At 41.6% G+C, this 27,595-nt stretch overlaps 1 protein-coding gene across 10 annotated transcripts in view; it reads right to left on the bottom strand.

Annotated features, from left to right (window-relative positions):
- Positions 1-27,595, bottom strand: part of LOC137383840 (synaptotagmin-B) — a 691,314-nt gene that overhangs the window by 108,014 nt on the left and 555,705 nt on the right. For all 10 annotated transcript variants that reach the window (XM_068057126.1, XM_068057125.1, XM_068057129.1 and 7 more), the window contains 2 exons: positions 24,697-24,825; positions 4,248-4,415 (listed from right to left, as the gene is read on the bottom strand). In XM_068057126.1, the coding sequence (XP_067913227.1) occupies positions 4,248-4,415; positions 24,697-24,825 (297 nt within the window). The remainder of the gene's footprint in view (positions 1-4,247; positions 4,416-24,696; positions 24,826-27,595) is intronic.

Consider the following 27,595-nt stretch of genomic DNA (forward strand, 5'->3'; position numbering starts at 1 on the left):
CAAACCCTCAAAATGATGATCAGGGCATACTGTCATGAATATCCCCATGATTGGGACAAAGGGCTGAAATTTCTTTTTTGTTTGTAGGATTCACCTAATAAGTCTACTGGTTTTAGTCCTTTTGAATTAGTTTATGGACATGAGATAAGATGTTCTCTAAAACTAATTAAAGAAAGGTTTTTAGAATAGAGGGACGAATCTTCCATGTTAGGTATGTATCCGTGTTCTGGGAGCGGCTCACGAGAGCCTGCAAAGTGGCTCAGGAACACCTGAAAGCTTCCAAAACAACCATGAAGAAATGGGCAGACAAGCATGCCAAAAACCGAACATTTCAACCAGGAGATAAGGTGTTATTGCCTTTACAGGGTGAACTGCTGAAAGCACGATTCAGTGGACCATATAGAGTAATCAAAAGGATTGGTAAAGTAAATTATTTTATTGACACCCCAAATCACCGGAAAAAGAATCGGCTGTGTCACGTCAATATGTTGCAACGATATCACCGCCGGGAGCAAGCATAAGTATGTCAGGTAGTAGGGATAGCGAGGATGAGGCAGAAGGAGGCCTAGATAATTCTCAAATTGAACCTCCTACTATCCAGATAGCTAATAGTGAGTTGTTAGGGAGATTGGACACCATGCTTTCATATTTAGATGCAGAACAATGCGAAGATATAACAAGGCTACTCACAGCATTTAAAGGAGTCTGTAGGGACAGGCCAGGATGTACAACCTTAGCCATACATGATGTGGATGTAAGAGAATCCTCTCCTGTAAAACAGCATCCTTATCGCTTAGGTCCAGAGAAACAGGTCCAGCTAAAAGCAGAAATCCAACACATGTTGAAAAACCGCCTAATTGAACTCAGCCAAAGCAGCTGGATGTTCCCAGTCGTGTTTGTGCCTAAGCCTGATGGTTCAACTAGATTCTGCATAGACTACAGAAAGGTTAATGCAGTAACAAAGGCAGAATCCTACCCAATTCCTCACTCGAAAGACTGTATTGTCAGAGTTGGCAGTGCCCCCTGTTAAGAAAGTGCTTCTGTTTTTTGTTATATTTATTTTTTTGAGGATTCATAGTCAAATGGAAGAAATGTTGGACCAGTTTTTTCCAAGAGGGTCATCAAGAGGACACTGAAAGGACTTGTTTGACAATAACATTTACTGGTTGTCACATGACTCAAGTTAAAAATAGAACAGAAACTCTAGCAATTGGGGAAGATATGTGCAGAGAAGTGGCAGCCTGCAGAAAAGGGAGAGACGTTCCAAGGAGAGAAGAGGATTCCCAAGGAAGGAGGGAAGACCACAAACCAGCTCAGCTTTCCAGCACCTCTCTAAAAGACCCTGAGAAGTCGATTGTGTCAACTCATCTCATCTCCTGTCTTTGAGTAAAAGCCTGCTAAATTAATTCTCAACACTGCCTGAAAAGAACTGTTCTAAAAGATCCTAGTGACATAGCTACATGCATATGGAGGCCAGACTGTATGCCAGTATGGAACACAATATTTCTTATCTGCTGTTTCTGCAAGAATGAGCAAGTATTCAGCCCAAGTGTTTTTTGTCTGTAACAGATCTCTAAACAAATATCACTTTTATTTTTCCAGTTAACCGATGTGAGAGTGTGAGGGGATAAGGTAAAAGCGAACTGTAATATTTCAATCTGTATGTTTATGCTTTATTTTATTACTGGTTAAGACTTATTTTATAATAAACTGATAATTTTGTTGTTTATTAAAGAAACCTGGTTGGTGGATCTTATTCTGAAATAAAAATAGAGTGTATAATTGGCCGTATCAGTAACTGGGTAAACATGTGGAGTAGTGGAACTAGAGAAAGACAGTGCACTCCTCCTGCCTTGGCCGTAACAACAGCATGCTCCTGATTGCAGTAAATAGGAATGATGATAGGGAATCAAAGAAAATTGGAAGTGACTTGTGTTGGACCACTGTTGCACATTGCATAAAAGCTGACTTCAAAGCAAAACAAGCAAATCTAATACATCTTCTTTCTCGACTTGGACATTATACTTGGCAGGAGAGGTCCTATCGTGATTGGATGGTGTAATAGTAATACAGCAAAAAAGGGCAACCCTAAATTTGAAGTCCATACTAATAATATTTATTTTAAACATGGAGATGAAATTTGAGAAATATTGGCTTGAACTTCTGATCAGGCCTGGGCATTTCACCCAACTGGCTATGGGGTGGTGAATGCTGGAAATGTGATCGGACCTGGTTGTATCTTTCACTGATGGAACAGGTCAATTGCAATTTCATCCCCTTTGCTCCTAAGAACAAAACCTGTCTGTGGTTTCACGAATACAACAGATTAGAGGTGCAATGGGCTGATTTAAATGGAGGGGGCGGAGTGGCCGCCCCTGATGATGTAGAGGGGGCAGCCGCCGTGTCCCTGGCAATAGCGTCTGGCACCACCGGCGCAGGTGTCGGTGCCATTTTTAAAGGGCTCCAAGCCCTTCATGTAAATTTAAATATTTATAGTGGTGTAGAAAAATTTTAATTTCCCAACCCCCACAATGATGTGCTTACTGTCTGTTGTGTTTGTAATATATTTTACTCCCAGACAAATTTTCCCCCCCAACCTCTCCCCTTTTGCCCTTCAAACCCTTCCCACCATCCCCACAACCAATAAAAAGTGTTTTCCCCGCTCCCCCACCCCTCCTGCCCTGATAATTACATTCCTTCCCCCTCCCCACCAGTGTCTCGCCTCGGAACTCCAATGGAGTTCCGAAGGTGCGCGAGTCGCATCCAGGTGACGTAAAATTGATGTGGGACAGCTGTCGTCGGCAGGTAAATTAATTAGCATTTCATTAATGCAAAGCGGCGGGGGCGGTGGGGGGGGGTGGTTGGTGGGGGCAGCACCGAGGTCTTGCTGCTGCCGTTAATATCTGGGAGGGCCTTCTCTACGTCAGGGGTCGAGGCGGGCCTCTCCCCGCAGAATTTTACGGGTCCCCCGCCACGACATCGAGGAGCTCGTAAAATTCATCCCAATAGCATAGTGATTCTGTTACTGGACTAGTAATCTGGAATAGAGAGCCAGTATCAGAAATGGTGACCATTCATTCATCTGGTTCACTAATGTCTTTTAGGGAAGGAAATTTGCCGTTCGTACTCAGTGTGGTTGAGATGTGACTCCAGGCAAATAGCAATGTGACTATTAACTGCCCTCAGAAATGGCCTAGTAGGCCATTCAGTTGTATTGGAGAAGGTGGCTCAAACCACCTTCTCAAGGACAATTAGAGATGGGCAATAAATGCTGGCCTTACCAGGGATGTCCACATCCCATGTATTAATACATTGATACATCCAGTGAATTTGCTTACATAACAAACAATCATTGTGTGAAGTGTCCTGAGACAGTTCACCAAACTGTGCGAGATTGATACAATTCTTAGTAATGACACAACAGTTGGCGAAAGCTAATCCATTGAGAATTAGTGGGTTAGAAACAAGGGAACAATGTCCAAAGTAATTGTATTATCAGTTTGAATAAGTTAATCGAAGCATAAGTTAAAATTATAATTTTATTTTGAATCTGAAGAGTGGATGTTTATGATGATGAATGTCATCCAAAAGGGAAGTGATAATAACTACAGAATGATAGCTCAGTTAGCCTAACATCTGTAGTGATGAAAATGTTCAAGAGCAGTTTGTAAAATGTAATCCATATTCACCCCTCCAGCTGTGCAGCAATCATGAAGGTACCTTGCAGGTCACTCACAAGCTCTCCCCATTAAGATATTACGCATGTGCTGCCTCAGCAAAAAGTTTAAAGGTACTGTGCAGTGAAATTAGCAGACTATGCACTGGAAAGAAAATTTAGAGGAATCATTAATAAGGAGTGGTCAATTTAGATTTAGAATTAATAACAGGTCATGTCTCTTGAATGTACTGGAATTCATGATTAAATAAATGGAAAAATGTTATCCAATGAAATAAATGTCGTTTACTTGGATTTTGTGAAGGCATTTGACAAAGTTCCACAAGTGAGGCTTTTAAGGGAGTTTAAAGCCTATGGAGTGAATGGAAAATTAGCTAGAGTAAAAATGTCTGCAGGACAGTAAAGCCACAGAATCCCTTTAATGGACATTTTTATGATGGATTTTATTGCAAAGTAACAAATGCTGAAGATGAAAAAGAAACAAACACAAGCAACCATGCCTCCAACTGAAGCAAAACCAAAATTGAAATTTAACTCATCCAACATATTGTTGCTTTCCATGAAGTGTTACCTTGAATGTAAAGTATTCATTGAAGGAAGGGTTTAGAGTCTTTTTCTGAACCTTCGTCTCATATTTCTTCTTCTTGTCTGGAAGCAGGAAGACTTTAACATAAGGGTCAGATGTGCCACCCATGTCCAGTGCAGGTAGTTCAGCTGCCTGAAGAATTCCCACTGTTAGCTGCAAAAGACATGGAGAATGGTTAAAAATCTGTAGCTCCGCAATGGTGACCACATTTCATGAATAAAGAAGGCCCTGAAACTCCAAGGTGTTCCAATGGGAGCCTGCTGGAACCAACATGAAAACGGAAGGGATGCATTTGACCTCGGCTCTGCTGTTTCTGGCATTTTCCAGAATACCTAGTAAGGGACAGAAGCACTGCAAGGCAAACGGTTGTGACTCACAAAGAAAGAAGCAATTCTACTTTTAACAAATATCTCAATCAGCTCCTTTACAAAGGGCTTGAGTGGTACATAGCTGGGCCTGACGGGAGGGGCCTGGACAACTTCCCCCTCCACTTGCCCCCCTGGGGTTTGTGACCAGATGCACCCTCAGTGACACTTGCACCCCCCGACCCTATGAAAATTAGATGCCCTCTCACTGACCCTGAAAACTCTTAGCAAGGACAATGCTAGAGGGCATCAATGGACATCATACCAGTGTAATCATTCAGATATTTTATGATTATTGGTACACCAATTCTACAGAATGCCCACTGGACTATTATCATTGGGTAGCACTGGCCTTGCAAAAGTCTTCAATGTAACATTAACAGAGGGGTTTAGAGAAATTTATGAAATGCAAATTAAACATTCAGGAAAGATACCATAGTAAGTTATATTAGATCCTGTCCTAGAAATTCATAAAATGCGTTTAGCTCACTTTTCTTGCAATATTAATGCAGGAGATCCACAAGTGAAACAGTAATTTCCTGCCTTCCAATTAAACATCAATAATTGGAGGAAGTCCATCAGCAATTACCCACTTACTCCCGTGAGGGGAGTGAGAGGGAAGACCGTCTTTGGATTTCACAACAAGGGTGTTAGCCATCCCTATGCCTGAATTGACTTTGAAGAATTGCAATGAAGGTAGTTAGAACCATAGAACAATAGAACAATTACGGCACAGAAGGAGGCCATTCAGCTCGTGTCCGTGCCGGCCGAACAAACTAGCTGCCATCTAATCCCACCTTCCAGCACCTGGTCCATAGCCTTGTAGGTTACAGCAGTTCAGGTGCATGTCCAGGTACCTTTTAAAAGAATTGAGGGTTTCTGCCTCCATCACCATTCCTGGCAGTGAATTCCAAACACCCACTACCCTCTGGGTGAAAATGTTTTTCTTCATGTCCCCTCTAATCCTTCCACCAATCACCTTAAATCTGTGCTCCCTGGTAATTGGCCTCTCCGCTAGGGGAAACAGGTCCTTCCTGTCTATTCTATCTAGGCCCCTCATAATTTTGTACATGTCAATTAAGTCACCACTCAGATTCCTCTGTTCTAGGGAAAACAAGCCTAGCCTATATAATCTTTCCCCATAGCTGCAACTTTCAAGCCGTGGTAACATTCTTGTAAATCTCCTCTGTATTCTCTCCAGAGCAATTATATCCTTCCTGTAATGTGGTGACCAGAACTGTATGTAATACTCCAGCTGTGGCCTAATCAGCGTTTTATACAGTTCCAGCATTACATCCCTGCTTTTGTATTCTATACCTCGGCCAATAAAGGAAAGCATTCCATATGCCTTCTTCACGGCACTATCTACCTGTCCTGCCACCTTCAGGGACCTATGAACATGCACTGCAAGGTCTCTCACTTCTTCGACCCCTCTCAGTATCCTCCCGTTTAATGTGTATTCTCTTGCTTTATTTGCCCACCCCAAATGCATTACCTCACACTTGTCTGGATTGAATTCCATTTATCATTTGTCCACCCACTCAACCAAACCATTGATATCATTCTGGAGTCTATGGCTATCCTCTTCACTATCAACTATTTTGTACAAATTGGCCAATTTTTGCATCATCAGCAAATTTTCCAATCAGGCCTCCCACATTTATGACCAAATCATTAATATATACCGCAAACAGCAAGGGACCCAGCACTGAGCCCTGTGGCATGCCACTGGAAACAGCTTTTCATTTGCAAAATCATCTGTTGACTACTACCCTTTGTTTCCTATCCCTGAGCAAATTCTGGATCCAACCTGCCATATTCCCCTGTACCCATGGGCTTTCATTTTGCTGACCAGTCTGCCATGTGGGACCTTGTCACATGCCTTATTAAAATCCGTGTAGACCACATCCACTGCCGTACCCTCATCAATCCTCCTTGTTACTTCCGCAAAAAACTCAATTAAGTTAGTAAGACATGATCTTCCCCTAACAAATCCATGCCAACTATCCCGGATTAATCCGTGCCTTTCTAAGTGACGGTTAATCCTGTCCCTCAGAATTGATTCTAACAATTTACCCACCACTGAGGTCAGATTGACCGGCCTATAATTATTTGGCCTATCCCTCGCACCCTTATTAAACAATAGTACAACATTCGTTGACCTCCAAACATCTGGTACCTCTCCTGTATCTAGTGAGGATTTGAAAATGATCATCAGCACATCCATTATTTCCTCCCTGGCTTCCTTTAACAACCTGGGATACAATCCATCCAGCCCTGGCGATTTATCCACTTTCAAGGATGCCAGACCCTCTAGTACTTCCTCTCTCATTTATGCTCATCGTACTAATATTTCACACTCCTCCTCTTTAACTACAACGTCTGGATCAACCCTCTCCGTCGTGAAGACAGAGACAAAAAAACTCATTAAGAACCCTGTCCACATCTTCTGCATCCACACATAAGTTCTCTGACAGGCCCTACCCTTTCCTTAGTTATCCTCTTGCTCTTAATGTACTGATAAAACATCTTTGGGTTTTTGTTGATTTTACCTACTAGTAATTTTTCATGTCCTCTCTGTTTTTCTAATTTCCTTTTTTACTTTAGCACTGCTAAACTTTCTATACTCCGCTAGGCTTTCTAAAGTATTAAGATTTTTATGATCATCGTAAGTTTTCTTTTTCTGCTTTAACTTACCCTGTAAGCTTCGAGATAACAGGGGGCTCTAGATTTGGCAGTACCCGTATCTTTGTGGGGACATGCCTACACTGTGCCTGTAGTATCTCACTTTTGAATGCCTCCCATTGGTTTGCTGCTGATTTTCCTTCAAGTAGCTGTATCGAGTCCCTTTCGCCAGGTCACCTCTCAGTTTCGGAAAATTTGCCCTCCCCCAATTTAGAACCTTTACTCCTGTTTTATCTTTGTCCTTTTCCATGATTATGCTAAAACTAACTGTATTATGGTCACTATCTCCAAAATGGTCACCAGCTGTTGCTTCATCCATTTGCCTAACTTCATTACCGAAGACTAAATCTACAATGGCGCCCCTCTCATCGGGCTTGTTACATCCTGGCTAAAAAAGTTATCCTGAAATTCAAGAATTTTTTTCCCTCTGTGCCCTTCACACTGTTTGTATCCCAGTTGATTTTGGGGTAGTTGAAATCCCCAACTATTATTGCCCTATATTTTTTGCACTCAGAAATTTGCCTACATATTTGTTCTTCTATCTCCCTCTCATATTTGGGGGTGTATTTTACACTCCTAGTAGTGTGGCTGCCCCTTTTTTATTTCTGAGCTCCACCCCTATGGCCTCGCTTGATGATTCATTTAGCATATCATCCTTCCTCAAAGCTGTTATTGATTCCTACGCCCCCTCCTTTTTTATCTCCCTCTTTATCCTTCCTGAAAACTCTACATCCAGGGATGTTGAGCTGCCATTCTTTCCCCTCTTTAAGCCAAGTTTCCATTATAGCAACGATATCGTGTTGCCACGTGTCTATCTGTGCCCTCTGCTCATCGGCTTTATTTGCTATAATCCTTGCATTTAAATACATACCCTTGAACACTGCCAAATTCCTGTGCTAAACACTTTTTAACCTTTGCTTCTTCTGTCTTTCAGAGTCACTTGATGATTTTCTGCCTCCTGTTCCCTGCCCTGAAATTGTCCTCTTTAAGACTGTGCTTAGGTCCCCATCCCCATGCCAAACTAGTTTAAACCATCCCCAACAGCACGAGCAAACTTTCCAGCAAGGATATTTGTCCCAGTCCTGTTCAGGTGTAGACCATCCGACTTGTACAGGTTAAAGTATTTTTTTTTGTTCATTCATGGGATGTGGGCATTGCTGGCCAGGCCAGCATTTATTGCCCATCCCTAATTGCCCTTGAGAAGGTGGTGGTGAGCTGCCTTCTTGAACCGCTGCAGTCCATGGGAAGTAGGTACACCCACAGTGCTGTTAGGAAGGGAGTTCCAGGATTTTGACCCAGCGACAGTGAAGGATATAGTTCCAAGTCAGGATGGTGTGTGACTTGGAGGGGAACTTGCAGGTGGTGGTGTTTCCATGCATTTGCTGCCCTTGTCCTTCTAGTTGGTAGAAGTCGTGGGTCTGAGGGGTGCTGTCTAAGGAGTCTTGGTGCGTTGCTGCAGTGCATCTTGTCGATGGTACATATGGCTGCCACTGGTGTCGGTGGTGGAGGGAGTGAATGTTTGTGAATGGGGTGCCAATCAAGCAGGCTGCTTTGTCCTGGATGGTGTTGAGCTTCTTGAATGTTGTTGGAGCTGCACCCATCCAGGCAAGTGGAGAGTATTCCATCACACTCCTGACTTGTGCCTTGTAGATAGTGGACAGGCTTTGGAGAGTCAGGAGGTGAGTTACCCGCCACAGGATTCCTAGCATCTGATCTGCTCTTGTAGCCACAGTATTTATATGACTACTCCAATTCAGTTTCTGGTCAATGATATCCCATAGGATGTTGATAGTGGGAGTTTCAGCAATGGCAATGCCATTGAATATCAAGGGGAGATGGTTAGATTCTCTCTTGTTGGAGATGGTCATTGCCTGGCACTTGTGTGGCATGAATGTTACTTGCCATTTAATGAGCCCAACCCTGGATATTATCCAGGTCTTGCTGCATTTCAACACAGACTGCTTCATTATCTGAGGAGTCGCAAATGTTGCTGAACATTGTGCAATCATCAGTGAACATCCCCACTTCTGACCTTATGATTGAAGGAAGATCATTGATGAAGCAGCTGAAGATGGTTGGGCCGAGGACACTACCCTGAGGAACTCCTGCTGTGCTGTCCTGGAGCTCAAATGATTGACCTCCAACAACCACAACCATCTTCCTTTGCACTAGTTACGTCTCCAGTGTTAGATTTAAGGAGCTATGCAGTACAGTGAGCTGAAAGTCATTTGTTTTCCAATGAAGTGAGAATGTGAAGAATGTTAGATGGTTTTCATCTGACAGTTAGTACCTTCACTGACACAAACACATTTCAAGAAAGCACTGGCAAACAGAATCTGTATAATATCTACAAGGCAACAGATAACCTTCTATCTTATTTTTTAAAAAGCACAAAAGTAACCTTGCCAATTGTCATGTTATTTAGTTCTCAGGACTGGTAACATAACAGTCCTTTCACAAGGTTATAAAAGACAGGAGACATTTATTTTTATAAGGATTACTTTCAATATAATTACTTAACCTTTTATTCATTCCACCACCTATATTTCAAAAATGGTTCCTTTATCATTGCAGGCAGAATGACATTTCATGCATACTCATGGGCAAACTCCACTAACGTCAGAAAAAGGAGCCAGGATGCACTGAAGCTATTGATTTCTGCACAGTGTGCATCCTTAGAGACTCTCTGTGAGCCATTGTTTTCTTTTTAAAGTGATCCTAAAACAGGATTCATTGTTGCTTAGCCGAGACTACAGACAAACCACTGGAGGCCTGTCTCAAAAATAAAATCAAGGCATCTAATCATTCATTTAGTGTGGATAAATACAACCAAAATTCCAAGTGTTCTCATTACATATATTTGTTGGTCCCAAGTGGACATGCTCTGATCCTATTTATTTCAATGGCATCTGTGGAGCACATCCATGGGGGAAAATTTTAGTGTCCATTATCAAAGATTTTATAGCAGAGCACTTAGAGAACAGTGGTAGAATTGAGCAGAGTCAGCATGGATTTACGAAAGGGAAATCATGTTTGACAAATCTATTAGAATTCTTCGAGGATGTAACTAGTAGAGTTGATGAGGGGGAGCCAGTGGATGTGGTTTATTTGGACTTTCAGAAGACTTTTGACAAAGTCCCACATAAGAGATTAGCATGTAAAATTAAAGCGCATGGGATTGGGGGTAGTGTATTGTGATGGATAGAAAATTGGTTGGCGGACAGGAAACAAAGAGTAGGGATAAATCTTTTTCTGAATGGCAGGCAGTGAATAGTGGGGTACCGCAGGGATCGGTGCTAGGACCCCTGCTATTCACAATATACATTAATGATTTAGATGGGGGGAACTAAATGTAATATCTCCAAATTTGCAGATGACACAAAACTGGGTGGGAGGGTGAGTTGTGAGGAGGATGCAGAGAGGCTTCAGGGTGATTTGGACAATTTGAGTGAGGGGGCTAATGCATGGCAGATGCAGTATAATGTGGATCAATGTGAGGTTATCCACTTTGGTAGCAAAAACAGGAAGGCAGATTATTATCTGAACGGCTATAAACTGAGAGAGGGGAATATGCAGCGAGACCTGGGTGTTCTCGTACACCAGTTGCTGAAGGTAAGCATGCAGGTGCAACATGCAGTAAAAAAGGCAAATGGTATGTTGGCCTTCATAGCGAGAGGATTCGAGTGCAGGAGCAGGGATGTCTTGCTGCAATTATACAGGGCCTTAGTGAGGCCACACCTAGAATAGTGTGTGCAGTTCTGGTCTCCTTATCTGAGGAAGGATGTTCTTGCTATAGAGGGAGTGCAGCGAAGGTTTACCAGACTGATTCCTGGGATGGCGGGACTGACGTATGAGGAGAGATTGAGTCGGTTAGGATTATATTCGCTGGAGTTCAGAAGAGTGAGGGGGGGGGTCTCATAGAAACCTATAAAATTCTAACAGGACTTGACAGGGTAGATGCAGGAAGGATGTTCCCGATGATGGGGGAGTCCAGAACCAGGGGTCATAGTCTAAGGATATGGGGTAAACCTTTCAGGACTGAGATGAGGAGAAATCTCTTCACCCAGTGAGTGGTGAATCTGTGGAATTCGCTACCACAGAAAGCAGTTGAGGCCAAAACATTTTATGTTTTCAGGAAGGGGTTAGCTATAGCTCTGAGGTCTAAAGGGATCAAAGGGTATGGGGCAAAAGCGGGAACAGGCTACTGAATTGGATGATCAGCCATGATCATAATGAATGGTGGAGCAGGCTCGAAGGGCCGAATGGCCTACTCCTGCTCCTATTTTCTATGTTTCTATATTTCTATGCAGTGCTCTAGTTGCAGCTCGAGAGGAATCCTTCCCAAATAAGTTATTCCTCCATAAACAACTTGTATTTATATAGAGCTCCTTATATCGAAAAGGCATATCAGAACACTGCAGTGAGAAGAAAATGGACAGAGAGCAGGAGAGAAAGAACAGTTGGAATGGATATGAGGAGCAAAACCAAAAGGGGTGTCGAAAAGAAAGTTTTCTGTTAAGCTTTGAAAATAGTAAGTAAGCAAATAAGGGGAAAGGATTGTGAAAGACAGTTCTAGAGGGCAGCAACACAGTGACTGAAAGATTAATCCCCAATGGTAGAATATAAACAGGGAACAAGAGGTAAAGTAACGTCAGAGGAATAAAGCATGCAGGCAAGAAGATAGGGCTAAGGTAGGATGTCAAGAGGCTGTTGTGACATTTGAAGTTCGGACAAGGATCTTCGGTGTTACTTTTTTTGAGGAGAATTGGAAATAGGAAGGTGAAAGAGAAGGGGAGAGAGAGAGGGGTGCAGCTAGGAAGGGGAGAGCGAAAAGAGATGAGAGTAGAGGGAGAGAGTAGAGTTGGGAGTAAGGGATGGGGAGGGGAAGAGGTGGCAAAAAAAAGACGGAGGGAAGAAGGGGAGCAAAACAGAAGAAAGTTTGAAGGGTGGGGTGAGGAGGAGATTGTGAGACAGGTGTGGTATGTGGGGAACATGGAGGAAGAAGCAATAGATTGCGGGATAGAGAAAAGGAATAGGGGTTAGAGGATGTTTAGATCATTATTGATGGGGAGATATACATTTGCAGGACTTTCATTTGATTTTTTTTGTGGAGGGAAGGGTTAAGGATAGATGAGAGTTGCAATGGTGTTAAATGTTGGGATGGAATGCAAAAATTTGAATGTTATGTATTTCTGTTGGGATGATGGAAGCAACTTCCACTTCAAATGTGTGGGGTTTCACTATGTTAATGATGCAGGAACACCATTCTGCTCCTTCTTGCAACATGCCCATTGGAAAAAGAATATCCTGTCCATTATATCTGGGTCTCCATGGTTGGCAGGTGATAAATTCAAGAAAGAACATCTAAAGGGCGATATATAAATTTCTTTTTACTGTTTTATCATCTTTTAATTCCATCTCCCTTCATGGTAAATAGGTTATTTTAAGCTTTTGTGTCAACTCCTTCATTTCTTTCTTCTGCAGCAGCATTAGAAATATTAATGGGCTTCCCAATGGGAATTCTCCAAATTTGAGATGCTGGAAAGAAGAGAATTCCTAAAGCATTTGCAGGCAGATTTCAGTGCACAAAAGGTGCTCTGGGTCTACCAGTTGATACCCAAATACTCACTTCTGCATACTGTCACAGACTTGTAATTATTTTTCTCCTCGGATTACGAACAGTGCGCCTTTAAGGGAGAGCACTTTCTGGAGAGACAATGTGCCACAGCTGCATTTTTGTTACCCTGGGCAACAGCAGGAGAATGAGAGGCCACATGATGCAATGTTTCCACTTGGCTTTGTGTGGAACTGGCAGAAACTGGTTGAAACCAGTTAGTTCTGAGAGACTTTCCGGCAAGGCGTATTGAAGAAAAGGAGCTGTTTTATTCTCTCTCAGAAAATTCCACAAGGAGCTACAAGCTAAGTTAATTCCCTGAGTAAAGAAGAAAAGCATTCTTTTCAAGGACACCATTTGAATTGCTGTGCTCATCGTTCAAAGAACTGTTTAATTGCTTGTTGCAGCCGAAGAGTTGAATGCCTATCTTTTGAAGAACTATTTTCATCAAATCCACATTAGAAGACCTCATCCATCAGGAACATAACCTACAAAGACTTTCTTCTTTTATTTACTCTTAAGAGACAGCTAATTTTTAAAAACTCCACTTTTAAAACTGGTTAACTGTTAGTTTTTGAATGGATGTGTGTGAGAATGGGGAGTTAGATTAAAATAAGAAGTTATAAGGTCTTTATACATGGGTTTATCTTAATAATGTTCAAGATTTAGTTTTTTTTAATAAATAGTTAATTTGTTGTCTAAGGCTACCTGGTTTGGTCTGTTTCATTCTGGAGTTACTAGAGTGTTTAATTTGGATGTTTTCCGATTGAGTGTGAAAGCTTCATAATATGCAGCGACCTGTGGAGTGACGGGACTGAATTGACAGTGCGTTGCTCCCGCTGCAGTCATAACAATACAGACATGGCCAGGTTTTGGCAGATTATTAATGCAGACAAATCATTCATGAGAGTGGCAGATTAATGCTACTCTCAAACAAGGTTAGGACAGTAGGGTTGATACATAGATATGAGTGAAAGGCTGAGTAATGTTGCATACTATTTACGAAGCAACATAAGCACAGTATATCATGAACTCTGGGAAACCATGCTACCAGCTAGAAATACAGACCTCACCTGTAACAGAATCAGGAAAACCTGACTTGAGACTATCGATACAGGCAGAAAAATTAATACCTTTATGAAAATGACAGTGACATTTTGCTATTTAATAGAATTCAACATGCTCTACATTGTACATGTGAAATAATCTTCTCCATGGTGGAAGACGCCTTCACCACTTTCTTCGCCTTCTGTCTAAATTAAATTTAATGCATTTAATTGATCAGAAATTGCAATATTGCGAGTATGACTTCAAAACAAGAACACTTGAACTTAATTGTAATTCCATCAGCAAAGCCAAATCCCAACCTTTAATCCTCGCTTGTTCTTCCTGTAGCCTACAACTTCGGCACAGAATAATTGGAGAAAACTACATCACACACTCGTAGGATGCTTAAATACATTACAGTGATGTCAGGCCATCAATGCTATGTTGCATCAATGGAGGTCTGCCCTCCCTTGCAGCCTATGTTTGGTTATACGAACTCATGTAGCTTTACAGCTTATTATTATTGTTAACGGAACCACTAATAACAATAATGAATATGATTCAGCACTATTTCAAATATGAATAATAATTGCAAAGAACAGATGAACAAATAAGCCAACTTTTTCTTCTTAGTGATGTGCAGAAGTAGGTTTTAATATATATCTAAATGATAATTTTGGTATTTTATTATGGGATTTGTGCATATCAAGTAAAACAAGTCCCTGGTTCAGTGTGTTTTACAGATCCATATACACTCTATTGCAATACATGCATGAATTCAAATGCAAATCTTCAAGATTTAAATTGCCAATTTAGATTCCACTTCCTTCATACTTTGGTGTCTTCTAATGTATATTCTTTTCAATTTACTTATTAAACTGCTTTATAGTTTGCTTCCCTTTCCGTCATTTGATTTCTCTTTCAGTTATCCTAACAAAAAGGCAGAACTGGCCCCTGGTCTCTGGCCTCTGCCAAAGCAAACTGATCTACATTGAGTGAATAGATTGCCCAATTCAGCTCAAGATGAAACATCAGAGTAAAATCCCTAAAGGGTACCAACATTATCACTTAACCTCAAAAAGCCCCTTCCTTATACTATCACCGTTCCATTTATCACAGATGCCATCCCAATGCATTTGCTATAGCCAACCTGCTTACTCAAGTGACACTGAATAATGTATTCTATTTCACATTGACCAGAGTATTACCTGTCATAACACAATCGAGCACTCTGATTTTTCTTTTAAATTTCACTGTGCATAGTGTTTAATGCATTTTATATGCATGGGCACACAGGTAGCGGTACTCAGGTTTCTGAGAAGCTGATGCACATGGTGTATATGGATAGTGTATTCTATCTTGTGACCTAAGGAGCCAGTGTCATGGTGAAAACCTGGCATAAATAGCAGATCTGTGTGTATCATGACTTTACACTAATGCAGGTGGCTCTTGAGGAAGTTAAGTAATTCTACAGTTGTAGTTTTGCTGAATATTTACAGTGTGTTTTGACGGTGCTTCTACATTTTTCATTAAGTATTTTTTGAGGACTCATGCATTTTAGAATTATGGACATTGTTTTATTTGGGAAAACTGAAAGGTATTCCATGGATTTTTTTTTCACTGGGTCATCGGAAGGTCTTTTGCACTTGGTTTGTAAACAACCCTTACTGGAAGTCACCTGTCTTCAGATAAGTACCCAGTGGGGGCTTTTTGACATGGGGAGGATGCTTACAGAGAAGTGATAGGTCAAGATTTATAGAGGTCAGCAGGCTTGATTCTTGAGATATTGTTTTTGGTTTCACTTTGGACAGTCAGTTGGGGTTTGGACAATGTTCTGAAAGGAGTTTAAGAATCAACCTGCCAAGGACAAAACCCCAGCTCAGCCTTTTCTCATCTCTGAAAAGTCTGCCAGCTTTTCCATCTCTTTGAGTAGCTTTTAGAAGCAAGTGTAAGAAATAGAGAAATTGATGTTGCATTCTTCCTGAAAAGCCTGCCAGAAACCCGCTGCCTTGTTTCTTCTGAAAAACCTGCCAAACTGATCCTCAACATCGCCAGAAAAGAACTGTTCTAGGAAGATCCCAGAGACAGCTGTCTACGCGTATTTGGGATGCCAAACCAAAAAAGGGACAACTAACATCTTTCCATACCTCCTCTTTTTTTTCCTTCAAGAATTAGCAAGTATTTGGCCAAAGTATTCCTTCTCTGTGTTTTTTTTGTAACAAACCTCTGCAGAGAAAGAATTTCTGTATTTTTTTTTGTGTGAGTATGAGTTCGTATGTGAAGGGCTAAGATAAAAAGGGAACCTTCATATTTCAATCTATGTGTTAATGCTTTGCTTTGTTAATGGTTAAGTCTTGTTTTATAATAAACTGATAATTTTGTTATTTATTACAGAAAACTGGCTGGTGTATTTTATTTTGGGACAAAAACAGAGGGCTGAATATTCTGAGTGCGCCGCAGTTCGCGGAAGTGCACTCTAACAATGATGTGCATCCTGTGCGGATGCGCCGTCCCTGAACCCCCGCAATATTACATGCAGGGGCTCATTTAAATAGAGAGGATGGAGTGGCACCGCCGATGATGTAGCGGGGGCGGCCTCTGTGTCCCCGGCAACGGTGTCTGGCGCCACCACGCAGGCGCCGGCACCATTTTTAAAGGGCTTTAACCTCTTACGAATAGGTTTAATTTTTAAAGGGGAACTATGAATGATTGTAATGACAGATAAAAAATAAGTGATGGAGGCCCTTTCCCAACCCCCCCCCACAATGGTCATTTCAGGCAATGAAATGACCATCCATTGATTGTTCAAATACCTGAACTTTCCCCCCAACCTCCAGTCTTTTCCCTTTCAATCTCTTCCCACCATCCCCACATCCAATAAAATTGGATTTTCTCACTCCTCCACCCCTCCCACCCTGAAATTTGTATTCCTCCCCCTTCCCCACCAGGTTATCGCCTGGAACTCCGTATGGAGTTCCTAAGGCGCGCAGAACACGAATGGCGGCCGTAATATCAGAATGGGACGGCCCCACATGCAGGTATGTTTATTTAAATATTTTAAATGTTCATCTACACATGCTGATGAAGGGCCCACCACCAAGCGGCGGGGGGGGGGAGGGGGGCGGTGCACTAAGGTCCCGCCACTGCCAGTGATATGGGGCGGGCTCCTTTCAACGTCGTGGGTTGAGGCGGGCCTCTCCCCACAACATTTTACCAGCCCCCACACCGCGACCTGCGGCATCGAGGAGCCAGTAAAATTTAACTCAGAGTCTATGATTGACTGTATTGATAACTGGGTAAACATTTAAATATACGTTGTCACCTGTGGAGAAGTGGAACTAGAAAAAACAGTGCACTCCTCCCGCCTCAATCGTAACAAGTGCTACAAATTATAACTGCAATACAAAATTCCTAGTTCATCAAAAGTTGAAGCTCAGAGTGCCACTGCATATGCACAGGCCCAAATATGGAATTGGAAATCCATGCGCATCCTGTGTACTCTTGCCGTAAGTCCAGTGGAAGGGCCAGAAATTTTGCTGGGATCCTACACTTGTCCCAAACAAATACACTGGCAAATGGGGAAAGGGGGCTCTCTGTTTGGAGCTTCTTTATCCCCAACCTGGGAATCCTGCTGCAGATATGTACACATACTGAAGGTAGTTGCACTGGCATATGTAGTATCCACCTAGGGGTTCAGGCCTTAGACTTGTCTTGGATTCCTGAAAATCCAATAAACTTCTGACCTATTTTTGGCCCTTCATGATTAATAACTAGAATATGTTCTAGTGTGAGGTTAATCAGCAATACCAATATTTGCTGAAAGAAAGGTCACTTCTGCTGTAAACTGGAAACTAGATTGAAATTGACCAACAGAGAAGGTTATGATATTAATGGAGCAGTCGCACTATGACCTAAATTTGTGGGGCTTTAAATTAGTGCCAAGGTTTGAACTAGAGTTGCTAACCCTCCAGGGGTTGAAGATTACTTGAAGGGAGAATGACTTTTAAGAATACAATTTTCCCAGTTAGATTTGAAATCGAGTAAACAGTTAACGCTCTATTAACAAGCTGAACTCTTATATATAGGAGTGGCATAGAAATGCAACAATGTGAAATACTACTGATAAAATAATCCATAGGGTTACAAGAGATTTTATTTTTGTACTAAAATCTTAGAATTCTGTGTGTTTTTAAAAAACTAAGAAAAGGATTTTTGCTCAGTGGACATTGACCTGAAAATAGCTGAAATTTTTGGATATTGACTCTGTACAAAAGAACTGGCAAGCATGACATTTCAAGGAAACAGCAAGGGGTTTTGACCTCCTAAGAGCAACAATTTTGAATGACAGAGGAGACTGTCTAGCCATGTGATTGGCTCAGCAAGGGTTTTTCTTTCACTTTGAACTTTTAAAAACCAGTGAGTTGGACAAAGAACAGGCATTTTGAAACTCAGACCTGACCTGCCTGGAGACTAGAGAAAAATACCTCTCTCTGTAATGGAAACCTGCATCTCTTGCAAGGAAATCCTGTATTTGAAAGGTGACAGATTCCAATTGCCTCCTGTCTCTGAAGAATTCCTGCATCCAGTGTGGTTTCTGTTGCCTCCTGTGTTTTGGGCAATCCTGGAACCTGAAGAAAGCTTCTACTCCTATAGCGCTACTGTAAGTCCTAAGCAGACCTGTTGCTAACCCCTGCTGAAAGACCTATGTGATGCCTGCTGTAGTCGAATTGCCTTGAATGTCTACCCATCACAGACTGTTTATCAACCTCGCCTGGAGAGACTTCGAGTGACATCTGACTATTCGACTCTGGGACACCTCACCGACCTGAAAACATCCTACCAAAACGTGACAAACCCAATTATTTTATTATTCTTTTTTATTCCTAAGTAACAGCTGTAACTGAAAAATCTTTTTTCTCCAGTTAACCAGTTTTTGAACGTATGTGTGTGTGTGCATGAGAGTTAGAGAGAATAAAGAGTTTTAAAATATCTTTTCGTATATAGATTTATCTCATTATTGTTTAAGACTTAGTTTATTAATAAATAGTAAATTTGTTGTTGATTAAAGAAACCTGGTTGGTGTGCTTTATTCTGGGGGACAAATAGAGTATGTATTTGGCTGTTTCTTGGTTGGTGAGAAAATTTATTGATATGCTGTGACCTGTGGAGAAGTGGGACTGAATTAACAGTGCATTTCTCCTGCCTTGGTTGTGACAATAGACTTTCTGAATGAGATGCAAATTTTTCAAATGTTACTTAGTGCCAATCTAACTTTTAACTTATGTTCAGTTTAACCTCCTAAAAGTAATTAATTATTTAAATACTTTGTCAGAACCAACAGGATATCAGGAGTTTTGCAGATGAGTTTGTGTAATGACATTTCAGCTTTGTAATACAATGCAAATATAATTATATGCAATAATAGGATGGAAATAAAATGTAAATTGCAAACTTCAGCTCTCCCACTAAGAAATTAAATGACACATGTAAATTTTATCATTTACAACCAGCTGAGTGCTGGTACCATAGCAGGCTCAGGATATCACCCTCCTGGAGCTCAGTATAGAGGAAGAACCTGCAGTCAATGCCAAGTGCAGTGACAGGTATACAAATATTTTTGTGAAACATGGGGTGGAGAGCTGCTTTTTAATTTGTCTTTGAACAAGATTTTTCTGGTGTCAGATGCTCATGGAATAAAATGTGATCTCAGATTACACCGTGACAAAAAAATGCTGATTCTTTACACATGAATCATTCTGCAGAGGTCTTACTGTGTACTGAGGTTGGCTAATTCTAAAGGACTGAAGACTGCAGTTTATTGAGCGAGCCCTGTGCAGAATGTTACACTGAACAGTTCAGAGATAAGTTGTGCAATATAATTTTGTGTGGTCTTTTCTTCCCTCAAATCACATGAAAGCCACTCTTTTAATGTGCCCATGATGGCTTTAACTGATCAAAAGCATTGCCCGGCATGGCATCATGCCACGCTGAGTTAGCTGAGCTCAGCCAGGCCAGCAGTTGAGGTACTACAGTTGGCTTCAATATCTGAGTTGGGGATGGGAAAAAGATCAGTCTCAGTTCCTGATCCTGATCGTTACCCTGATTCCTGCTGAATAGTGTATATGTGTGGACATCAGGGGCTAGGTTTTAACTGTTGGAAGCAGATCAGAGGAGCATGCTGGCTTCCCATCCAACTGTCCGAGCAGGAGGTCCAGTCAGTTTTGAGGGCAGTGCCTCATTACCATGTCCTCAGCAAGCTGCGGGTACTAAGAGGTCACCTTGCTGCTGCTCACTAGCTCTAGGCTCGTGCAATACTGGAAGCAAATGACAAATGCAGCTGGCAGTAAATGTAGGCCCGGGGGGCGCAATAGCCCACATTATTTTGGTGGAACCCAGAGGAGCCCCCTGCCTTTTTGGATACCACAAAAGTAATTTTAACACTTACCGTTTGGGCCTCTGCTTAGTAGGCCGTTAAAATGCCATACGGTTTCCAAATAACTCACAGGGCTCCAATTCTCATAGATTAATGAGGCTCCTGCCTGATTCAGGCTAATGCCTTTGGTCACCTAGTGGAAGGCTCCAGAAAAAATGGAGGTAGAGTGAGAACAAGATTGTAGGCCCACCACCTCCATTTTAACTCTGTTACCACAATGGTTCTGGTGGGTGAAGGAAGTTAAATATCCTTCCAGGTGACAGCCGAAATGGCTCAGCTGTCATGTTCTACATGGTTGACTGGGCTGACAACTCTCACTGTCTAGAGTCAGGCATAAAAAAGGTAATTTGAACAAAGTGATGGAGGGTTCTCGAGTGCCTCTTGAGGTCTACCACAGTAAGAGTTACGTAAGAGTTAATGCATTTTAGACAGAAACAGAGAAATTTGGAAAAAATAATTGAATTGTGTGATTTTATTCTCTGCTGTGATATTGCAATCTGGTTGAGAATGATATATATGACGTACACTGTCTCTGCCATTCATTAACGTGGCACAACCAAGAGTATTACAGTTGTTTAAGTGAGAAATGAAAATCTCGGGCACAGAAGTGAGCCGCATTAAAGGCTTTGTTTGATTGGAATGTCATCTATATCTTCGTAGTGTTACATTGCCAGCTATAATGACATTTCCAGCGCCTCCAGTGAGTGCTGAAATGTTCATTGTGGTTTGGCCTTAATTAGGACCAGCTACATGCAGGCCCAGGGCAACAGAAGTGTAACAGAGCATTGGACCCCATTTTAAATGATTTATGAAGTGTTGCCATGGCAAGGAGCCTTGCAAGAGACTTTGTCATGTTTAAATACAGAGGAATATGTAGTTATGCAAAGGCTGCCATGGTGAGGTGGTAGCACAGATGATCATGTCTGCTAGTAAATATATTTTTATAATTTCAGTACTAAAACTAAAGCACAAAACAAGATGGGAATTTAGGCTGCTTAGGTGAGTGTCACAGTATGTTGATGTTGCACTCTGTTTGTCACTGAGTGGTAGGGTATGGGTTCACCATCTCCTTCCAATCCAAATTTCTAAGAGTGTAAACCAAGGATTTGTGAATGATAACCTATGTCTGCTGAAACTAGTTGAATGTTTTTCAGCATGATGATGAGGGGAGTGTCAATGCATGTCGTCTATATGGACTTTCTGAGGCATTTGAATTTGATAAGGTTCTGCACAAGAGATTAATACTAGAATGAGAGCACACAGAATCAAAGGTAACCTTGCGACACAGTTCAGTAATTGTTTGGGAGTTGGACACAGAGAGTAGGGACTAAAAGAATGTTCTCTGATTGGACGATGTGACAAGTTTTGTTCCCAGCGATCTATACAGGGGCCTCAGCTCTTGAGTCTACCACAGTAAGAGTTACGTAAGAGTTAATGCATTTTAGACAGAAACAGAGAAATTTGGAAAAAATAATTGAATTGTTTGGATGAAGGAGTAGAGAATTGCATATCTGTTTTCAGGAGGCACAGTGTGGATGAGAGCAGGATGTTACAAAGGAACATTGATAGATGGAGTGAGTGGGGAAAAACTATGGTCGATGGATTTCAATATGGGAAGTGAGGTCATCCATTTTGTATCCAAGAAAGGCAAGTCAGAATATTTTCTTAATGGTGAGCAACTGGCTAGTGCACAGGTACAAAAAGTTGCCAAAAATGTTAGGGAAATGTTGGTCTTTACCTCAAACCATGAGCAAGTAATGTTTCAGTTATGCAAAGAGCCTTGGTTAGATCCCATCTGGATAAATATGTTCAGTTTTGGGCACCAAACCTCAATGATATATTGCCCTTGGAAGGGGTAAAGTGCAGATTCACCAGAATTATGCTGGTACTTAAGGGTTAAATTATGAGAGCAAGTTTTCTATTAGCTTGAGTTTAGATGTTTGACGGGTGATCTAATCAAGGCATTTAAAATAATAAAAGGATATGATAGGGTAGATAGAGAGAAACAATTTCCTCTAGTGGGGGAATCCAGAACAAGAGATAATGGGCTGGATTTTACATTGGGCAAACGGGAGCTGGCCACCGACATAAAAGTTGGTGGCGAACCCGCTTCCGCCTAGCCTGAGGATCCGTCCCGCATTTTACGGGTCCCCAGGCTTTAATTGTTCCGAGGCGGGACTTCCACCTGCTTGAGGGAGGAAGTCCTGCCTCATTGAGCTGCTGGCCAATCAGAGGACTGGCAACTCTTAGTCTCCACAGTGCGACTGAGAGCGATGGCCACTGATAGGACTACAGCCCAGCCAATGGCAGATGAAGACATGGAGCCGGATTTCAGGTGAGTTTTGATTGCATCGCCGGGGATAATTGGTTGGGCCCCGGTGAGGCAAGGGTAGTCGTTTGGGGGGAAGGGGGCGTGTTGGGTCCTGGGGGTGATTGGGGAAGCAGGGGCGGCCCTCAATCTTTTACCTGGCGGCCTTTCCCAGCTCCAGAATGCCCGTTTGCCACACATAAAATCCGCATGGAGGCGGGCGAAGGCCCTTACGTGGCTGTTAATTGGCAACATAAGGGCCTTGATTGGCCTGGCGTTGGCGGCCCGTTTTTCGACTTCCCCCCCCACCCTATGTCAAGTGTGACGGAGGTGGGAGCGGGTCGGAAAGGCCTCCAGGAGCCTCCTGTTCCATTTTATGCCATCCCCCCCGCCACCATCTGGCTCATTGGGGTGGCGTAAAATTCCGGCCAATGAAACTCGCTACTAGATGGAGTAGATAAAGCAAATAGCATCGATTTATTTAAAGGAAACCTAGATAGGTACATGAGGGAGAAAAGAATAGAAAGATTTCTTGATATGTCGACAGGGTGAGAAGGAGATAAAATTAGAGTGAGGCCATTTAGAAGTGAAATCAAGAACTGCCTCGAATTTACAGCACAGAAACAAACCATTTGATCCAACTATGCCAGTGTTCATGCTTCACATAAGCCTCCTTCTACTCTATTTACTTCATCTAACCCTGTCAACATATCAATAGATCTTACTATTCCTTTCTTCATGTACGTATCTACATTCCTCTTAAATGCATCTATGCTATTTGCGTGAACTGTTCCATGTAGTAGCGAGTACCATTTTCACACCACTCTGACTAAAGAAGAATTCCTTCCCACAGAGGCTAGTGGAACATTCTCCCAAAAGGCTATGAACACTGGATCAATTGCACTTTTCAAGACTGCGGTTAATGATTTTATATTAGGCAAGTGTATCAAGGGATGCAGAACAAAAACAGGTAAATGGAGTTGAGGTACAGATCAGCTATGATCTAATTAAATTGAGGAACAGATTGAAGGGTTGAATGGCCTACTCCTGTTCCAGAGTTCTTGGGTATTGTGGATTACCAAGCACTTAACTACAGAAAAAGGACAGTTAGATATCACCCAGGCCATGTTTAACACCTTTTAGTTGGTGGCAGCAGTGTGCACAATCCACAAGATGCACTGCAGCATCTCACCAAGGCTCCTTTGACAGCACCTTCCAAACCTGCAACTTCTACCACCTAAAAGGACAAAGGCAGCAGATACATGGGAACACCACCACCTGCACGTTCCCCTCCAAATCACACACCACCTTTGACTTGGAACTCTATCACTGTTCCTTCACTGTCACTGGGTCAAAACCCTGGAACTCCCTTCCTAACAGCACTGTGGGTGTGCTTATACCACATGGACTGCAGTGGTCCAAGAAGGCAGCTCACCACCACCTTCTCAAGGACAATTAATGCAGGTCTTGCCAGCAACATCCACATCTCATGAACAAATAAAAAAACATTGACCAAGGCCAAGGAGTTGCATCACCCAAATCAATGCTAGGGATTTCAAGGTGGCATAGGAAGATGTAAAGGCAAAGAGTAAATAAGGTTTTAAAAATAGAATTAAAGTCCACTAAAGTAACAAATCAAGGACATGACAATAAGCAGTCTTATTAAGCAATTTCATTATATGACGAGAAGGCAGCGGACCGGAAAATTACAATAAGCAACATATCAGTGCTTCGAATATTAATCTCCTTCCAATGGAGACTCATAGCTTTCAAACACATTTCTTGGTCACAGTTGCTCAGTTTAGGCAAGAAGTAAAACATGACCCTGTGAGCAATCAAACCATCCATTTCTCTTCCCCTTTGGACAGGGAAGTCTTTCGCAGCAGCTTAACTAATAGCAAACTGAATGTTGGAATGACCCATGATGAACTAATCTCCATGAATTTCTACAATATCTTGTAAGGGTTTTGCTGGCATCTCACCTGATTATTCTGGAAGTCATAATCCAATGAAAATTGCAGTTTTCCTAGTTTTTCTTCCTCTTTTGGTTCCTCTTCCTTGTCTTCGCCTTCAGTTAAACCAGTTTCTGCATCATCATCATCCTGTTTGGTCTGTGAAGAGGAAACAAAACTTTGCTCAGTTTTCACGGTAGTCCTTTACTGTTTACAATATTCGGACAGCTCCTGATTTGAAGAAAAGCATTTTTTTTTACCCCTTAAGGGAGGCTATAGATGCAGTAGAGTATGCCTTTTGGTAGCTTTTATAGGACTGATTTCAAGGCCATCAAACTAACAATTTGCACAAATGCAAAGTGGTTTCACTTCAGTCAACTGACAGCAGTTTGCCATATTGGCTGAGGGGTGAATTAAAACTAGCACTTCAGTTATGAACTGAATACAAAAATACTGTGTGGAATTTTAACAGCGTCGTGGATCATTGTATTAGACATGATCTTGAGACTACTATTGATTTTTGAAGCATTTGAATGAGAAAATATAGGCCACAAAAGGCAATCTACAATTTAAATGGCTGAGTGATTTTGCAGTGCAGATCTGAAGAAAGCTGATGCGATTGAATATTAATAATCAGGCGTGCAGATGATAATGTGCTTCAAAGGGAGCAAGCAATACTAAAGTAATTGAAAGAATCTTGATGGTATTTCTCTGCATTGCTACAGCTTCAGGTCTATAAACTATATTTGTGAGTAATTCACAGTCCAACATGCCTTGCCTTATCCGTCAAACCTCTTACGACTCCTGTACACTAATGGCAAGTGCATAAGCTTTTAAATTCAAAGTTGCCTCTGTGGTGCCACAATTTCCATGTGACTGTGCATGAATGCTCAAGAGGAATTAATTGCTTTTGTCTGATATCTATGAGTTCTATGCTTTCTGCCAATTATAAATGATGTTTGAATGTATCCATATTATTTACAACAATCTAGCATATTTTATGTTTTTTCGAATGTATAGTTGTTGTGTTCCTTTGATCAATCGGATCCCAGAACCAATTCATTTAGTCACAAATACCACCAATTCCGTGCCAATAGAAAAATGTGACATACGACTCCACCATTCTGTCCTCAGCTAAACTTTTGGCAAACCCGAGTCTTCTGGTACAAACTGCACTGCTCCCTACCCCTTCGGGCCAAACCCCTGCCACTCTATCGCTTCAGGATCAATTTGCCATGGACCTAAGTCTATTTACTGCCATTCTCTGGTGCTCCTTGTCTCCAGATCCCAGACTTCAGCACCAAGCAGGGAATCTGGGGTCAGAAGGCAGAGGTGACATGCATTTTCTCCCTCCACCCCCATACGAATATTGACTGGAGCTCTAATTACAGGTACTTTTTTTTCCATACTAAAGCCTACGTTATAATATGCACTGTAGGTGGTTACAGTGATAGTTAAAAGAAAAGTATTACTGTTGTAACAAGACCAGCATTGAGGCTTCACTCAATATTCATACAGGGAGGGATGGAGGGCCCAATCTCTCTGATGGATGTTCCTTAGCACCCAGTAAATACGGGCCTCAGCTATTATTCCTTCTGATCTGAATTCTGGCCTCAGTCCTCTGCCGTGTACTATGACATCCTTGGTCACCCCTTCCCAGCTGGCTATACCCAATTATCATCCCTACTTGTTCCTTTCTGGCCGTGGTGTTTCTGCTTGCTATCTCGCACCTGTAGACCTCTTCAACTTCGTTCTGCTGCCCCTCTTTTGACCGTCTTTGTTGCTCTCTCCTTGCTACAGGCACACCTATCCCTGGCCTTCTTGATTTGGGATGCAGTGGAAGGCTGGGAACCACAGTTTGGGTTTGGAAACACATGCAAATGGAACAAAACCATAAACAAGCTAACTCTTTTTTCCACAGGAAAGACAAGCTCACTTCCACAGCTATCACTGCAGTGATGCTGCGAGTTGGGCAAGGTAAAGGACATATAGGATAAAAGACAGAGCCAGAGAAAGCGTGAAAGAAGCAGAGAGTGAGAAACAGGAAAGAGAGGAGAACCAGCAACAGAGAAACTGAGAGAAAAATGGAGATGGAAAATCAGAACAAGAGTCTGAGAAGGGCAGATACAGAGACATCAATGTGAGATAGTGTGAGAGGTGTACGGAAAGAAGAAAAAGGAGACATGGAGTTATAGACTGCAAATTAAGCAAAGAGAGAGTTACAGGGAGAGAGAGGGACAATGTTTTACATTTTTAAAAAATTCCTGAGCAATGTCTCAACTACTGAACACATCATAGCAATTTAAAATTGTTCCTGTGAACTGTAAGCAACACAGGAGTTGATCTGTCATTGTTTTTATAATTATATCAATCTACAGTTAAAAAGAAAGCATCAATTTGTGGTATCTTCTTTGTTTTCCCATTTTAACTTAAAATGAATTTACCTTATCAGATTGTTGTGAGTGGAAGTAAATATATTTTCAAATAGACTCGTTTTAAAAAAAATTTAGAATACTTCTTTTATAGTCAAAGCCCTACAACTATTAAAAAATAAATGATTTCTTAATCAATAAGATTACAGGTTATCTCTAGCCATTAAAGTGACAGTAGCCCACATGACTGTCATATGTGAATTACCTGACGAGTGTCAGGACTCTATTATATATCACACTGTTAATAATGAAACTTTCTAGTAATTTTATTCACTACCTCCTTAAAGATTTCATGGCATGAGCTGATGAAGACCAGAAAACTGTCAGTTTCACACCTGTTCTTCAGCTTATACAATTCAATCCCCTGAGTATAAAGTTGCTTATTTCACATTCATCTGACAATTCAACTATTCTGCACCCTATATAACCTATCTTTCTGTTTCTTTTACATTATTTAATTCAGATGGTTGGATAATTGAAATGGTTTTAGTGAAAAA

This window comes from Heterodontus francisci, chromosome 25 (genome assembly GCF_036365525.1).
Source record: "Heterodontus francisci isolate sHetFra1 chromosome 25, sHetFra1.hap1, whole genome shotgun sequence".
NCBI lineage: Eukaryota > Metazoa > Chordata > Chondrichthyes > Heterodontiformes > Heterodontidae > Heterodontus > Heterodontus francisci.